Source organism: Callionymus lyra, chromosome 10 (assembly GCF_982586985.1).
Source record: "Callionymus lyra chromosome 10, fCalLyr1.hap1.1, whole genome shotgun sequence".
NCBI lineage: Eukaryota > Metazoa > Chordata > Actinopteri > Syngnathiformes > Callionymidae > Callionymus > Callionymus lyra.
This window is the reverse complement of record NC_141827.1, coordinates 20,832,915-20,849,967: the sequence shown is the minus strand read 5'-3', so window position 1 is coordinate 20,849,967 and position 17,053 is coordinate 20,832,915. Positions and strand designations below refer to the sequence as shown.

The 17,053-nt window shown below is 39.8% G+C and overlaps 1 protein-coding gene across 1 annotated transcript; it reads left to right on the top strand.

The window, feature by feature from the left end:
• The first annotated feature begins 820 nt into the window (after positions 1-820).
• Positions 821-16,848, top strand: LOC148070927 (sortilin-like). The gene is made up of 20 exons (XM_087801172.1): positions 821-1,082; positions 8,512-8,574; positions 8,998-9,071; positions 9,159-9,261; positions 10,522-10,683; positions 10,740-10,813; positions 11,233-11,282; positions 11,357-11,484; positions 11,558-11,702; positions 12,059-12,214; positions 13,095-13,207; positions 13,289-13,391; positions 13,459-13,627; positions 13,692-13,876; positions 13,942-14,131; positions 14,520-14,636; positions 14,957-15,065; positions 15,152-15,264; positions 15,332-15,458; positions 15,525-16,848. The coding sequence occupies exons 1-20, from the start codon at positions 909-911 to the stop codon at positions 15,537-15,539; spliced, it is 2,370 nt and encodes a 789-aa protein (XP_087657298.1). The 5' UTR covers positions 821-908; the 3' UTR covers positions 15,540-16,848.
• Positions 16,849-17,053: the final 205 nt, after the last annotated feature.

The window sequence follows — 17,053 nt, the reverse complement described above, 5'->3', positions numbered from 1 at the left end:
CATGATCTGGAGCTTGTAATCCATGTGTTTGTGTCTTCTCGCCTGGACTACTGCAACAGTTTGTTTTCATGTCTTAACAAGAAGGAGCTGTCTCGCCTGCATTTGATTCAGAACTCTGGAACGAGAATTCTGACCCGCTCAAGTAGAACTCACATTTCTCCGATCCTTAAAACTCTTTACTGGCTTTCAGTTTCTTTCAGGATCAACTTTAAAATTCTGGTTCTTACTTTCAGATCTATTCATGGTCAGACTCCTCCTTACATCAGTGATCTGATCCAGCCTTACACCCCAGCTCGGGCTCTGAGGTCTGTGGATCAGAATCTACTGATGGTTCCTGAACACGCTTCCGGACCAGAGGAGAGAAATCCTTCCAGGCTGTTGCTCCTAAGCTTTGGAACGATCTTCCTCTCTCTTTGCGCTTGATGGAGTCTACTGACTCCTTCAAGAAACATCTGAAGACGTTTTTATTTGTTCAGGCTTTTCCTTGATTTTCTGGAACTCCTGTTGTGTTATCAGTTTTATCTTGACCTTTAAAGTATATTCTTTATTGAATATTGTTTTGATTGTTTAAGCGCGTTGTGGCCCTGGTCTAGAAAAGCGCTATATAAATAAAAATTACTTATTTACTTACCTTTTTTTTCCCTTCACAACGCCCTCCGTTTATCAAAACGTCCACCAGGGGTCGCTGTAACCCTAAACACAACTTCACATCAGCGAGTAAACGAGAAAATCCCTTCCAACCAATCACGGTGCGGTTTATTCTGGTCCCGACCAATCAGGGGCGCTCGTTCATGGGCCGCTATTGAAGATGAGTTAGCTGATGAGGGGGGCAAGTGGACCGGACCTTCTGGACCGAGGTGTTTCCCTCCTGAAGCCTCCACCGGCCCTGGACCGTCGTCTGGACAACAATGGTGTCGCTCCCTGGTATCGTGACGCTCGGCCTGTGCACATGTGTGTTCGGACGGGTTTCAAACGCGCACGAGAACTCCGGGTCCAGTTCGTCGAAGTTGTTGAGCAGCGGCGAGCAAACGTGCACGAGTTTTCCAGGAGTGGAGTCCGCGCTGAGGAACAACACACACGCCGTGAGTCTGACGACGAGTCGGTTTCTGCTTCAGTGCGGATGGAGGGTCACAGAAGTCCGGCCTACGTTGTCCGGTGACATCTATGTGGAGACACCATTTTGACCACTGTTTACCTGCTTTAAAAACCCGCCAACACGGATCTTTAGTTCACTCTTTTGAGTTAGAAAACTATCTATTCTAGTAGATAAACCAGTGCTATATAGTCTCAGCTGCTGCACTGTAACTAGAGAAAAAAAACAACTTTTTAAGAATACTTAAATGGCATTGAGGATATACTGCTTGAGCAATATTTATTTATTTATCTTTCAGCTGGGTCGGTGTGATGAGCTTTCAAAAATGAAATCTGTTTAAACGTATGGAGAAAAAAAAACATGAGTTGAAGTTTAATTTTATGTAAAAATATTCGTTTTGTTTCATTATTAAAACTAAACTTGATTACACTTTATATAATATCCAACCTGCAGTTACCTTTCTGGAACTCCTGTTGTGTTATCAGTTTTATCTTGCCCTTTAAAGTATATACTTTATTGAGTATTGTTTTGATTGTTTAAGCTCTTTGTGACCCTGGTCTGGAAAAGAGCTATACAAATAACAATTACTTACTTACTTACTTACCTCCTCGTTATCCATACAAGTTCTGGATTTTTAAAAAAGAAAATTGTATTTGTAAACAACTGTAATATGAAGCAAAACATATTTTAAACTGAGGTTTACTAGTTAGGCTGTGTATTGGCAAGAATCTGGCGACACAATATACCTCACAGGGGCAACGATACGATATATTGCGATTCTGCAGGAACATAGCGATACTGTAGGAACAATACTGTAGTATTGCCAGAGTACTTGACTCTGGTGTTGCAGAAATCACAGACCACTTGATTCTTGATGAAGTCGTAACTGTTTCTATTTGTTTTGAAACCAAAATATATCCAAACAGCAGCTTTGTAGTGGACTGTATCCTCTTATCCTCAGTCATCGTTGGGTTCTTGGGATTTCAATAATCATTCAGCTGCAGAGGACAGAATGACTGCTGCCATCTAGCGACTGGAAGTTTAATTGCAACATAAATATTTGCATGTGTAATTTTATATAAAACTATTCGTTTTGTTTCATTATTAAAACTATACTTGATTAAACTTTATATAATATCCAACCTGCAGTTACCTCCTCATAATCCATACAAGTTCTGGCGTTTTAAAAAAGAAAATTGTAATCGTAAACAACTGTAATATGAAGCAAAATATATTTTAAACTGAAGTTTATATCTACTAGTTAGGCTGTGTATTGGTAAGAATCTGGCGACACAATACACCTCACAGGGGCAACGATACGATATATTGCGATTCTGCAGGAACATTGCGATACTGTAGGAACAATACTGTAGTATTGCCAGAGTTCTTGACTCTGGTGTTGCGGAAATCACTGTTGATTCTTGATGAAGTCGTAAATGTTTCTATTTGTTTTGAAACCGAAATATATCCAAAAAAGCAGCTTTTTAGTGGATTGTATCCTCTCATCCTCAGTCATTGTTGGGTTCTTGGGATTTCAATGATCATTCAGCTGCAGAGGACAGAATGACTGCTGCCATCTAGCGACTGGAAGTTTAATTGCAACATAAATATTTGCATGTGGTCTGAGAGAGGGGGATACAGAGAACGGGGTAAGTTGGAGGATATTGATTTGCTGTTGAGACCCCTGGAGGCAGCAGCCAAAAAATGTTTTTAAAAACACAAATTTGAACTCTAAACCATAAAAACTGGTAACACATAAGATATGATTTGCAAGCAACATATATATATATATATATATATATATATATATATATATTCACCACTCCTACTTTGTGTTAACAGTGGTAGCTAGTCAGTTCAAACTTACCAGCCTGTCACGCTTGAATTGTATATTTTTAAGTTTAGAAACACTATACTGGAGATATTAGAAGAAATATAAGAGCGTTTGCTAGAAATAAAATGGTGGCTGAGTGAAAACACTTTACAGCTAAATGTGGAAAAAACTGAAACTCTGGTTATTGCTCCTGATGATAAGGTTCCAGGGTTGAGTCATTACTTGGGTGACTTAGGTCAGTCTGTCAAACTGAGTGTTGTATCTGACAAAGTAATGTCTTAAGTTCAACACTGCAGAAAACTGACCAGAAACTGTTTCCTTCAACTGAGAAAAATCTCTAAACTTAGGAAAATGTTGTCACAACATGATCTGGAGTTTATAATCCATGCGCTTGTTTCTTCTCGTCTGGACTATTGCAACAGTTTATGTTCATGTCAAGTAACCAAGAAGGAGTGTCTCGCCTGCAGTTAGTACAAAACTCTACAGTGAGAATTCTGACCCGCTCTAGTAGAAGAACTCACATTTCCCCGATCCTTAAAAATCTTCACTGGCTTTCAGTTTCTTTCAGGATCTGGTTCTTACTTTTAGATCTATTCATGGTCAGGCTCCTCCTTATATCAGTGATCTGATCCAGATTTACACCCCAGCTCGGGCTCTGAGGTCTGTGGATCAGAATCTACTGATGGTTCCAGAACACGCTTCTGGACCAGAGGAGAGAAATCCTTCCAGGCTGTTGCTCCTAAGCTTTGGAACGATCTTCCTCTCCCTCTGTGTTTGATGATCTACTGACTCCTTTAAGAAACATCTTATGACATTTTTATTTCCTTGATTTTCTGCGACTATTGTGTTTGTCTTATGGTGTCATGGCCTTTTAGAGTTTTTAACTGTGTATTGCTTTTGATTGTTAAAGCACTTTGCGACCTAGGTCTAGAAAGGCACTTTACAAATAAACCTTTACTTTACTCTACTTTACCTGTCATTTTCTATAACATCCACTTACTGGCATGAAAACCATTAAATATTTTACTGCCTTAAACACGATAAAAAATATATATACTTAGACAGATTTTTGTGCTTAAGGTGTCTTAAAAAAATGGCTTGTCCTGATTTAGGTCCGTCCCATTAATCTCCTCTTACTTTAGACATACTTCAGACATACTTCAGACATACCTTATTGTCATTCAAGTGCATTCAGAGTGGAATTTAAGTTTGAGTTTATTTATTTAAGTTCTGTTTCGTTTTGCTCCAGATGTTTTCTAGAATGACCAAGTTAGTTCTGTTGTGTCTTGTGTCTATATTTTGTCAATGTCTTGTCACAGAAAAAATATCTCAGTGAGGAGAGACTAGAGACTGTCACGGCTCTCTCATCACTGGAGGTGACATCACTAACAAACCTCAAAGCTTTGTCTCCATAACTTATACACTTGGACTTGATCCGATTTCTGATCCTTTCAATGACAACCTCAGTATCTTAAATCTGATTCGACCAACTCTGTGTTTTTGTCTGAACAACTGTCTCCAAACAAGTTGTATCATGCAAATGAAATGGCAAAACTGTTCTTTTCCTGGAATAGTTTGTGTCGAAATCATATTAAAACTGAGAGTTGCAACAGGATCTACTACTTTTTCATTTTAGGAAAACTTGGATTCTCATCTAATAGTTTTGTCTAAAGTTATCTCTTGCAATTATAGTTGATGCAAAAACACACTGACAACCATTTAATACTTCACCTTTGTGTTTTCGTATGACAAACACATTCTTCGTCAATCTCATCATTCCCTGAGAGTTCGATACAAACCTGAGAGGCTAACTTTGCTAAGAACAAGCATGAGTTGATACTTTTTAAATATTTGGTGTTTTTAAAATGAGAATCAACGACGATCCTAAAGTACAATCAAGTTTGTCTTTTCAGTCTGGAACAACATGTCATCCCCTCCCCTCTTGCTAAAAATAAAGTAAAAAGCATATTTCAGGATGAAGCTGCTGGGACTCAGCCAGGTGTTTCAACAAGGAAGAAAAGTTCCAGCCGAAGAGGAGGAGGAGGAGGAGGAGAAGTTACAAAATATTATGGTTTATTTTAGGAGAACAAGACGTCCTGTGAAACCTGTGGAAAGAAGTTTTCTAGTAGCTCAGGAGTTGGTGTGGCACTTCCTGTGTCTGCTATTAAAACATGGAGTGGACTCACAGGAAGGGAGATTGTTGGACCTTTTATTAAAGTCACAATCGAGCTTCATAGATAAGAGTATTAAGCCGTCTTAAGTGCGGCGTGGTTTCCACGAACAATAACCCTCCGTTGGACGTGTCATTGTTTCAGGCGTTCGGACCTCAGAAGAGTCTTTGGCCGGGCTCCATGCTTGAGATCACTGTCAAGTATTTGACCTATTCCTCTGATCTCTCTGTGTGTAAACTCTGCTGAGGCAAAAAAAAAACGTTAGAATCCAGAGCAGAGAGAATAAGGAGCTTATTGTGTCGAAGTCTGACCCTTGTGAATCAGCCAAGAGTGAAGCTGGTGGCTTTTTAAGAGTATTTATATTTGAAAATGTCGGTTTCACGTCTTAACCTGCTCGACCAATACTACCACATTTTTAACATAATGATGTCATGGCCCTGTTTTTTTTTTTCTCAGTCTATTACCCCCAAAGTCAACACATTGACGAACTGCAAAGTAATGATCGTTCAACTACTGCAACTGCTCTCCTGAAGACGAGCTCTATCCTCTCGCATTATACTGAAAGGAAAGCAAACATTTATTAAGGAGCCGAGACCGTCTGATGTCGGTAGCATAGAGAAAGTGTTTGTTAAACGTGTTCTAGCACTGAAGGTTCTTTACCAACTTGATGCCGCAATAAATCACAAAACCTTTTTCGGGGGATTTCTGTTACTTGGTATGGAGACTACATTTACAAGCTTTTGCTTCGTGTCAAAATAATAAAAATAAAAAAAGTATTTCAACAATATTTGTAGAAGGTGGTTTAAAAGGCAGCTTGTTACCTAGGAAAGTGTGGACACAATTCATTTGGACCTTTACGTCCCCCGAAAGGGACCCTGTGGCGCTGTTCCCAGAACCAAACAAGGGCAAGCAGCGCTCAGTTATGTTCTCTCTGAGCTGGAGGATCTGCTTTGACTCACAGCTCCCCAAGTAAACCTACTTGTATAATCTTGTCTCCAAACGTATTTCTAAACTTGATTACTGAAGTGTAGTGAGTTACATAAAACATGTGTTACCAGGCTCTTCGAATTTAAACTTTTTAAGGTCAAGGCAAGTGATGCCTTAAAGAAGAGCATACATTTTAGGGCACCAAGGCAAACATTTCTTTTGAAGTAGGGGCACCTAAGCAAATGTGTATTTATCTATATCTAGGAAATTCTAAACGAATATATAAAACGCCATGCAATTATCTTCTAGAATAATCAATATTATCGTTTCCATTAGCGGCTTGAATTCAATGTTTAGAAAAAGTATACAAATCCACGTATGTTACACACTTGGTCGCTGACAGCCACGAATCAAAATAAACACACAAACATCATCGACAGGTTTAGGAACTGGTGAGTTTCGAGGGCAAACGAACCACTAAATACTTTAAGCACTGCATTTAAAAAATGAAATAAACTTACCCAAAAACGATGTGTATTTCGCTATGTTTTTTCCCCAACAGCCTGTAATTCCTTGTATTTCCTTTTTTTTTCACAATTTTCTTGCCCTGCATTTTTAAAGTTTTCTGCCTGACCAAAATTCACGGCACACCTTACCTCCTTCGAGACCCTTTTGTAACGAGTGTATCACTCGGAACTGCTCGGCTGTTTTCGTCGTCAGTTAACCTTTGACACAAGCTTCCAAAATGGCTGCACCCATGTTGTTTACCTATTACCGTTAGATATTGAACAGTTGAAAATGTTAAATAACAATCAAGTCGGGACAACTTTATTACGTTCATTCAACTCATGCACACAGGTTTAAGCATTTAACACGTTATATAGGAAAAGTATTATTATAGCTGTATGACTACCATTGTCTAGAGATTCATTCTTTTGAAGGCGTTTAAAATGATATGATCACAACAAAAACATATTTTCAAGAGGCGTTGACCATATGTCTGAAGTGGCAAGATATTTTTGTCGGTCATACGTGTCCTTCATAATGGCTTTTCCAAGATAATTATTTTAAATGGCGGTAGTTTTCCAGTGTAAACATGGCTAACCTGAAACCATTAAAGTGAGATTTCGGAGACCTCTCGACTAGACAGACCTGATCCTACCCCCGAGCCCTTCAGACCTGGACTTGCCTGGTAAATGTCTCTGTCCTGCCAAAGTGAGGGAGCGGGTGGATGGGAATCTTCTTTTCGCTTTAGATGTTTTGGGCTCATGCCAAACATGTTGCTCAATTGACCAAAGAAATGTGAATTGCTACCTCAGGTGGTAGAATGTTGTGCTTGTTTGTTTACCTCGGCTCTGTTTATTTTTCCTCTAAGAAGTTTTCCAAGATATTTAATTAGATTTTCTAGCCAATTACCCGTCCAGTCGGAATTGTTTCGGGGACAGGAGTGGCTGACCTGTTCTCAGGCGCTGTTGTCTCATGTTGAGAGGAATGTAGGTCAAACTGGCACCGTGCATCCAAACAGCCACATTTCACTGGACAACAACTCACTCTTTCAGATTAGCTTGAACAAAAGACAAACCACATGCAGCCTTTTGGTGCTCCAGGATGTCAGCATCGGAAATGAATGACATTTATATTATTAGTGTTTTGAATTATTGTCTACATTTAATTCTTGTCCGTTGTCATGTCTCCACATGTGATCCTCCACCATTTCCAGAGCTATATTTTTCTGTATCTATTAATTTAAGATCATGTCGAATTAAAATGCACAAGTTTGTTCACTGTTTTGTCACGTATCTGTTCTTTAGAGAAATTCACTTTTTTATTTATATTATCAAGTATTCGTTGGTACCCAATCTTGGCATTGAAAGACGGAGGGTTCCACATAAACTGAAGTTTAATACCCAGCCCTACCCTTTGTCTTTTATTATGTAGCCCTTCTGTGATCAGAGTAAAACAATGAAATCTGATGGTACAAATTTTCCCACAAGATACTAAACAGCCCTGTTGGTTATAATCATGTTTACTATTTCAATTCTAAAGACAACACGGTCTATTTTCTCTGTCTGTTTTTTTTCCACCTACAACTACTTACTGGTCACATTGAAATAAAAAAGAACAACAGTTTCTAGTCTACACTCAAAAATGCATTGGTTTTATGTCAAATTGTCTTTCTTAATTGTTGGTAATGGAAGTGCTTAACTTATTTTTGGTAGACACATATTGGCCATGTTGTTGATTATTAGTGTGGATATGTGTTTTTAATAACAACAAATTGTTTGAATAACAACACATTTCAAGTCATTTCACGAAAAGCGAACCTAGATATGTCTCTCAGTGCAGACCGTTCTATTCAAGGCTGTCATATAATATTTTCATTTCAGCTTTTGATTGGCAGGTATCTGCCCAAGAATCAATTTATTATTGTCCTACTGTTTTTTTTCTTTCATCAAGGTAAATGAACATCTGTTGTTGTGTTCCAGTATGTCTTCAAAGTGAGAACGATGGGTTCCCTTACACTGGCCTGGGTCGGAGATGGTTCAGGGGTGAGTCTTTTATTACAACATTGGCCAAAACATCTTCACCTTCAATGCGTTTGTGTCTTCTCGTTGAGACTATTGTAACAGTCTATTTTGGTGTCGAAACAAGAAGGTGTCTCGCCTGCAGTTAATACAAAACTGTGCAGCGAGAACTGTGACCCATTCTAGTAGAAGAACTCACATTTCAGTAGTAGAATCTACTGATGGTTTCGCACACGAGCTTCCGGACCAGAGGAGAGAAATCCTTCCAGGCTGTCGCTCCTAAGCTTTGGAACGATCTTCCTCTCCCTCTGCGTGTCTTGGCCTTTTAAAGTATATATTTTAACTGTGTATTGTTTTGGATTGTTAAAGCACTTTGTGACCCTGGTCTATAAAGGTGCTTTCCAAATAACCATTACTTACTTACTTACCTACCTTCTGGCCTTCCAGGTGCTGTTGGTCCTGACGACATTTCGGGTCCCTCTTTTTATGATGCAGTTTGGTCAATCCATCCTCTACAGGAGGTGAGAAGTCTGCAGGTGCTGATGACACGCCTTAGTCAAGAAGTAATGATGTATTTGTTTTTGAGTTGCTGTTGTGTGTCTTGTCAGCGAAGACAGCGGGAAGACGTTTAAGGATGTGACGCACTTGATCAATCACACCTTCATCCAGACGGAGTTCGGCATCGCCATCAGTCCAGATCACTCGGGCAAGGTGAGGACTGCTGCTTCACTCATGCTAAAGTCGAACCTCATCAAGAGTGATGGAAATATTCCTGGAAAGTCAAAGTCTGTTTTCCTTTTTTTCATTTATAATAAGCTCTTTGGAACCAGACCTCACGCCTGAAGGTCAAGGTTCAGCTCTGTCAAGATTGTTGGAATGTCCCGACAGGAAAATGTGGATTACAGCACACAAAGAAATAATTGAATTTGTTGATAGAAATCATGGCTTATCCCCACCTGAGGTTTTACAGTATTTACCCCGTAACATTAAGATGTTCAAGCTATTATGAAAACTGTTTCTTTAGGTGGCGTCACAGACAGCGGAGTAGGTCACTCAAAACCAAGGTCTCAAGCAGACAAGTTCCCATGGGTTTTGATATAATTTTGTAGTTTGGGTCTGTTGAGCTCAACCTTATTATTCCATAAAATTTGATAGATTAAGTATCATTTTCAACTATAATGGAATTCGTCGTCTTCAATTAGGACAGTTTTACAGCTGTAAAACTTTCAATTTATTTTAATACATTTGTCTCATTATGGAGTGCACCTGCCTGACAATAAATTAAAAATAGATTTTTGTGTTGGTTTATGCCGAAGGTATAAAAATGCAGATTAAGAGATTTTGTGTGTTTTTACAACTTTGCGACCAGGAGTCTTGTTGCGGAGGGAAAGAAACGGTTGCTCTGGTCCTGATTGACCGAAGCCTCCTGCCCGATGCGAGATGGATAAAAAGTCTGTAGCTAGGGTGAGAAGGGTCGGCAGTGATCTGACCTGTAGGTCTCCAGGGCGCGGGGGCATGCAGGTTCGGAGAGGTAGTCTACAGCCGATCTTGGCCATCTTGGAGTTCTGATTCTGATGACCTACTCGGCAAAAAATTCTGATGAGGTATTATGATAAAGTGTCTTCATTTTGGAAGGCCACCAGATGGCGCTCTCAGTTAACTAAGAATTTAATGCCGGGCTTTGTTGAACTAGTAGATCAGAGCCAAAGATCATAAAGCAGAGAGTGACATCTAGTGGTCTTTCAAAATGAAGAGACTGTATCATGATGCCTCATCAACTGTTTCATGAGGCCTCATGATCTTAATAAAAGGGAAAAGCATTCACTCCGAGCACGTTCTGAACAATTCTACAGCCATGAAATCAAAAATAAACCAGTAAATAATTGCAGTCATTAAAGTGTTAACATATTAATTGTGCTTTGTCTGTGTTGTATGTTTTTTTGTTTGCTGTAAATGCTTGTCTTGTTTCAGGTCATTCTGACAGGCGACATATCAGAATCCGGAGGCTTCCGACTTTTCCGGTCGCGCGACTATGGCCTCGTGTTCTCATCGTCCGACCTCCCATTTGAGCCGCTCATCCAGATGCTGTTCGACCCGGACAACAGCGACACCCTAGTGACGCTCAGCATCACGGTACTAACGCGGACATTAAAGCGATCAAAACATCTCACAACGTCTTTCTCTCATAGTTGGACTTGTGGTTGTCTGAAGATTTTGGCACCACCTGGAGGAAGATCCACGACAGCGTTTGTTTGGTCAGATGGTAAGAAGAGTTTACATATATAAGGACCGAAAGATGAATGTTTAAAATCGCCTTAGATGTAATTAAATTCAGCTGTTATTCCCTCCCAAACCAACTGCTGGTGTCCCAGCTGACAACACAGTATGGACCGCTTGCTGGGCTCATGCGAGCGCGGGAGTTCACATGAGGTTGTGGCGTCAACTCGTGGTTGTCGTAGCTGCATTGTGGCAACAACGCGACAATTTCGCTAAACCACAGTTGTCTTTAAGGACCCGACCAAAAGGGACTGCAGCGCGAGGGAGCTCAGGCTGCTGACAGACTAAATCAGCAACATTCTTTATCAGCCCACAGTCCGCGAACCAGCAACATATTTTGGCAGAATTTGCTATTTTAAAGGTTCTTTGAAAGTTGTCTGGTTGTAATTTGTTTTCTGTTTTCAGGGGCCAAAAAAACAGCATCTTCTTTACGACTAATTATAACGGATCGTGCAGTAAGTACTGTGTGTGTCTGTGTGTGTGTGTGTATAATTATGTGGTCGTGCTTATTGTCACCCTGTCATTGCAGATGACAAAGGAATGTTGGAGTTAAAGAAGACCACAGACTATGGGCGAAGTTTCAAGACGATAGCGACAAGAGTTTACTCTTTTGTGCTTGGCGGACGCTTTGTTTTCGCCTCCATTATGACCGGACAGGTTGGTGGTGTTTTAACGGAGACCTGGACAGTAGTCCTACATGGTTTGACGCAGCTGTTTCTTCTGGTGTCAGGGCACTGAGCGAATGATCCACGTGTCCGTGGACGGAGGTGAGGTGTGGAACATGGCTCAGCTTCCGACCGTCAATCACGAGCAGTTCTACTCCATCCTGGCGGCCACTCAGGACATGATTTTCATGCACGTGGACGATCCTGAAGGTGAGAACCGTGAAATGTTTTATATCATCAACGTTTGAAAAGTTCTAAAGTTTAAAGTTTATTTTTATAGGTCACTTTAGAGCTCTTGTTCAAAAGTTGTATTTTATTTTTATAGCGCAGTCAAAAATCTCAATGATGTTGATGACAGATATTGAAATTATAATTTATCTTTTTCTCTTTTCTTAGTCATGTAATCATAAACCCTTAATGTTTAATTGTTATTTTAAAAGCTTTAAAATCATATACTTATGTTGATCGTTCCAATGCATTATGGGACGTGTAGTGTAATTGTAGGTGTGCTCTTTAATAGTAGGTCAAACAGTCAAAACAATTTAAATGTGTGCCTTCCAATTCAGACTCTGGCGTCGGAACCGTCTACGTCTCTGATGACAGAGGAACCGTGTTTTCCAAGTCTCTGGAGCGCCACCTCTACACCCCGACCGGTAGCGACACAGACTTCACCGCCATCAATTCTCTGCGAGGTGTCTACATGACCAACGTACTCACTGAGGGTACGTAAATAACTGAAAGACATAGTCCTCATTAAAACACCACATGTGTGAAACTCATAGCCCGGGGGGCTATTCTGGTATGCCAGGTCATTATATGTGGCACGTCAGATGCTTAGGGCTAAATGAGTAGATTCATTTTCGTGTTGATTACATGACTTATAAAGATGCTCGTGTTTAAGACGAGTTACGGATATTATGGATGTCAATGATTACATGGAGACTTCTAATGAGTGTAAAACTGAGGTTGATAGGAATTTTAATTCTACTTGTAAAGGTGATAAAGACTGGTAAATGATAATGGTTTGTGGTCTTATACTCATAGTTTGATATTTGAATTCCAATATATAAAAAAATAAATAATTCTAATTTCAATATTTTTTCAATTTGTGGCCTTATGTTGTTTATATTGAATTTAAAGGACTCTGAATAGATAAATATACAAATATTGAACTACAAATTGTCATTATTCTGATGGCACTGATACTTCCATAGATATAGGCAGCCGATGATTGAATTAAAAAATGCGTATATTAATAGTTAAATGGCAACTAAAGTCTTCCTCTCAGAGATGCAGGAGGTCTCATGGCATCACGACCATTTTTAAAGTTATTACTTTATAAAGTTGTCCCCCGTCTGAAATCTCAGCGAACAAGAGGTTACAAGAGTGATGTCCATTATGATGTAATAATGGCTTCAATGAAGATTTAATCTCAATAAGAAAATAAGTGTTTTATTAGTTCTTTTTTTAAGTAAATAATTAAATGAAAAGAGAGTTTTGTACAAACGGACACATAGTGATGATACAATAGAGGCTCAACATGTATTTAATCAACACGATGGTTAAAATCTTATTTCGTTGAAAGTTTTAATCTACTCCTAGATGGCGCTGTGGAGACGGTAATAACCTTTGACCAAGGAGCAAAGTGGAGGCCGCTGCGGCAACCGCACAACAGCCGGTGTGACTCAGAAACGCCTACAAACAGAGCCAACAGAGTAAGTCCCTGTTGTGCTGATTTAAGTGGAATCTTCTGGCAACAACAGATAAACATTTTTTTTTTTATGTCGGGATTGTAGTGTCGACTACACATCCACGCCTCTTACAGCAACACCATGAAGATGAACGTCCCCATGCTGCCGCTCTCACAGCCCTTCGCCGTCGGCCTCATTCTCACTCACGGTGAAGCCACACCAACACAGAGTCGTCTTTTCATTCTAGTCTGACCTCTCGCTCTCCTGCTGTACAGGCAGTGTCGGAGATGCCGAGTCAGCGCTGATGCCGGATGTGTATGTGTCGGACGACGGCGGCTATTCGTGGACCTTGTCCCTCAAGGGACCGCACCATTACGCTATACTGGATTCAGGAGGTCTACTGGTTGCTGTAGAACACTCCAACTCTGCTGTCAATCAAATCAAGTCGGTACCACGGTTGTGTTTCACGCCTTCACCGTTTGTTCTTACTTCTTGTACTTGTTCTCAGATATTCCACAGATGAAGGTCGCTGCTGGCACACCTACAACTTTACCACCGACTCGTTTCACTTCAGTGGGATGGACAACGAGCCGGGCTCTCGCTCCTTGAACGTCAGTCTGTGGGGCTACAGGGGCGACTTCAGCAAATGGGTCGTGATCACCATCGACTTCGGAAGACTGATCACCAGAGAGTGTGAGTGTCCACGAGTGGCTCACGCGATGTTGGATTATTCAACCGTGTTTTTCTGGAATGTGCAGGCGACGAGGGCGACTACGTGGAGTGGGTGGCTCACTCCCTCGACTCCAGTCATTTGACTGACGGCTGCATTTTGGGATATAAAGAAACGTTCTTACGCTTGAAGAAAGACTCCGCCTGCTTGAACGGACGAGACTTCACCATCACCAAGAAGCTTTCACCATGTCTCTGTACACTGGATGACTATCACTGGTATCATGTTTATCTTTTAATAATCTTGTTTGAATGTTTATTTCTGAAGATAAATAAATCTGTGTTGGCTTTGAAAAAACATTTATGTAGCTGTTGGTCAGATGCTTTAAGATTATATCAACAGATTTTCATGTCAAAGGATTGTTATTCAGGGCCTGTTAATACAAAATGCATTAATCCTTGTGTCATCTCAGGGTCAAGGTGACCCAAAAACAAATGTGTATGTTGCATCCCTTACATTATCTCTGAGATAACACAAAGGATACCACAAACGCATTCGGGCCTTCGGGTCAGCTTGACCCAGAGATAATACAAGGGTTAAATTCGACTGTCACTGAAGTGATGACTCTCTCTCCATTTAACATGTTTTTTAAAAATGGTCTTGCAGTGACTTTGGTTTCTACCGGCGGGAGAACGGTTCTGAGTGTGTGGAGCAGGAGGAGATGAAGGACCGGCCTCTGGAGTTCTGTTTAAACGGAACGACTGAGCAGCTACAAACCAGTGGGTAAGAGTCTGATGCAATTGCTTTGCTTCACATTGATAACTGGGTCATTTTTTTTCCAATTATACACAATATTAAAAAAAAATATTGTCACACACATTGTTGTGTTGTTTCCTGTCAGTATTTTTTGGGGGCTTTATTGTGTGAATGTCAAAAGATAAATTCTAAATAGAGCGATAAAAGCACTGAATGGAATGTAAATAAAACGTTTTATATCTAACGATTCAAACGAGAACTACAAAAATCTGCTACAGAAGCTAAAGTTATTTTTGTTATTTAATCACATTTTATTTTTTCTTCTTTTTCTTACCTCTTCATTTAAGCTACCGAAAGATTCCTGGAGATCAGTGTGAGGGTGGTTTCCAGCCTGAGAGGAAGGAGATTGACCTGAGAAGACTGTGCACCAGTGACCTCCTTCATCCAAATCCTCAGGTCAGCCATGTTTGCTGACGAATTGCACTTCATGAAGATAATGAGGTTGAACAATTTGACCGTTGTCTGCATTGTATACCCGTCAGACTGACACTGCTCCGGCCAAAACTGCCGCTCTGGTGCTTGTGGTCATCATGATGCTGCTGCTGAGCGCCGTAGCAGGAGTTTGGTTGGTAAAGAAGTACGTCTGCGGAGGACGGTGAGTCGCCACACACTCATGACGACAACTCTTAAAGGTTTCTTCACCGGGTTGTAACTTTCCTCAGGTTCCTGGTCCACCGATACTCTGTGATGAGGGAACACGTGGAAGCGAACAAAATAGAAGGAGTGGACGACGTTGATACTAACTACATGGAGACGGCAAAAGCACAATACAACGAGGACTCGGATCAGGTATGTGATACAGACGCAGTGATGAAGGCGTGGATCTGTGATCATGTTTTGTTTGTGTTCATGTAGGGTCTGTTGGAATAACATTGTCTTCGGTATCGAACAAAGCCGCCCCACGCTTCCTCACGAGGATTCAATAGACTGGAAGACACTTGTTTCTTTTCTACACACACCAGCAGAGGAAGGATGTTTTCTGCTTGTTATAATGTGGATTTCTTTTCATGCTGACGTGAGGATGAGTAATTGTGATGCTCTGCAGAGTTGCAAAAGAAAGGATGACTCTGAACTTGTAGAAAAAGGGAAGTAAAGCAATAGAATGCAAAAGTAAACCATTTATATTTTAGTTATTAAATGCATCAGATGCAATAAAGTAGTTTTAGACTTGATCTGAACCAGTCATGTGTTTTTTTATCACTACAAGTAGTTCACTATAAAAACAAGAATATTGTAACCTTTTATGTTGCCGTTTCTTTTCCTAATCAATTTTTTAACTTCAGGTTGATGATGCACTTTAAATTGACCTTTTTATACAAACATTTAAATTCTTTTTTTTTTTTTTAAGATTTGATGCATCACTGATCAAATACGTTTTTTTTATCACAATTTAATCATGATTTCAGGAGTTTCATGTCGAGGCCTGACGGTGGGGAATAAAATATGCAGCTCCATGTTTTATTTCGTTATTGCATAGTGAAAAGAGAAGACTTGAAATATTACCAAAGCACTTTTGTTTTTAGCTGATTCTTTTTTTACAGGTGATCCATGTGGTACCAGTATTACGACGTCCATGTTGGCCCGAAACCCTTTACTTGAAATCTGAACCTGTCCAGATATATATGCAACATTATGTTATGCATTTATCAACTGACTGATCTCACCCTCTGAACGCACCTACAGGTACAGACCTACGACAGCCTCGTGTTTTTATACCGGACAGCAATTAGATGAATGTTGGGAACGTGATATCTGAGTCAATATTTAGTTGAAATGTATTCTGCTGATTGAAACGCATTTCAAATCCTTTAATAAATGGCTGAATGGAGTTTCAATAACATTTATTTTCCACACAGATATGCAGGTTTATTGCTTGTTTTTTATATTGAAAGAGACAATTAATATTCCAGCAGATAAGCTATCAATCAACTATTGTGGAGGCTGAGCTGGTGCTTGATGCTTATTTTGAATTATTATGTATGCAGCCACCAATAAGAGCAAATATTTACTGTTTTCTTGTCTTTCTTTTTTTGCACTGTATCCTCAATCTGTGAAATGGTGTCGTTTGTGCCTCGGTTTTCTATTGTTTAACTTTGGGCCAAGTTCTGTCCATCATGTTTTGATCTTGTTATAGAGACCGTTATGTAGAATCTGAAATAAAGCCTTTTGTAACACGTTTTATTTGTTGTATGTTGTGATTTGAAACTGGCAGTTTTTTTTGTCAAAGTGCCCACCATATTTCGTATTTTTGCAAAAAAGGAATATATAAAATATGTATAAATTAAAATTATTTTTTAATTCGGAAATTTGTACTTATAAATATATATCCATCTTTACTATTGTGATGGATTAATAAAATAACTTTTCTTCTTTATGACAATAAA

Excerpts from the sequence above, each read along its gene's own strand:
- LOC148070927 (XM_087801172.1), top strand. The coding sequence starts at position 909 with ATGGTGTCGCTCCCTGGTATCGTGACGCTCGGCCTGTGCACATGTGTG. Across the intron at positions 1,083-8,511 it reads TGAGGAACAACACACACGCC|TATGTCTTCAAAGTGAGAAC; the intron begins GTGAGTCTGACG and ends GTTGTGTTCCAG. Across the intron at positions 13,877-13,941 it reads AAGACTGATCACCAGAGAGT|GCGACGAGGGCGACTACGTG; the intron begins GTGAGTGTCCAC and ends TGGAATGTGCAG.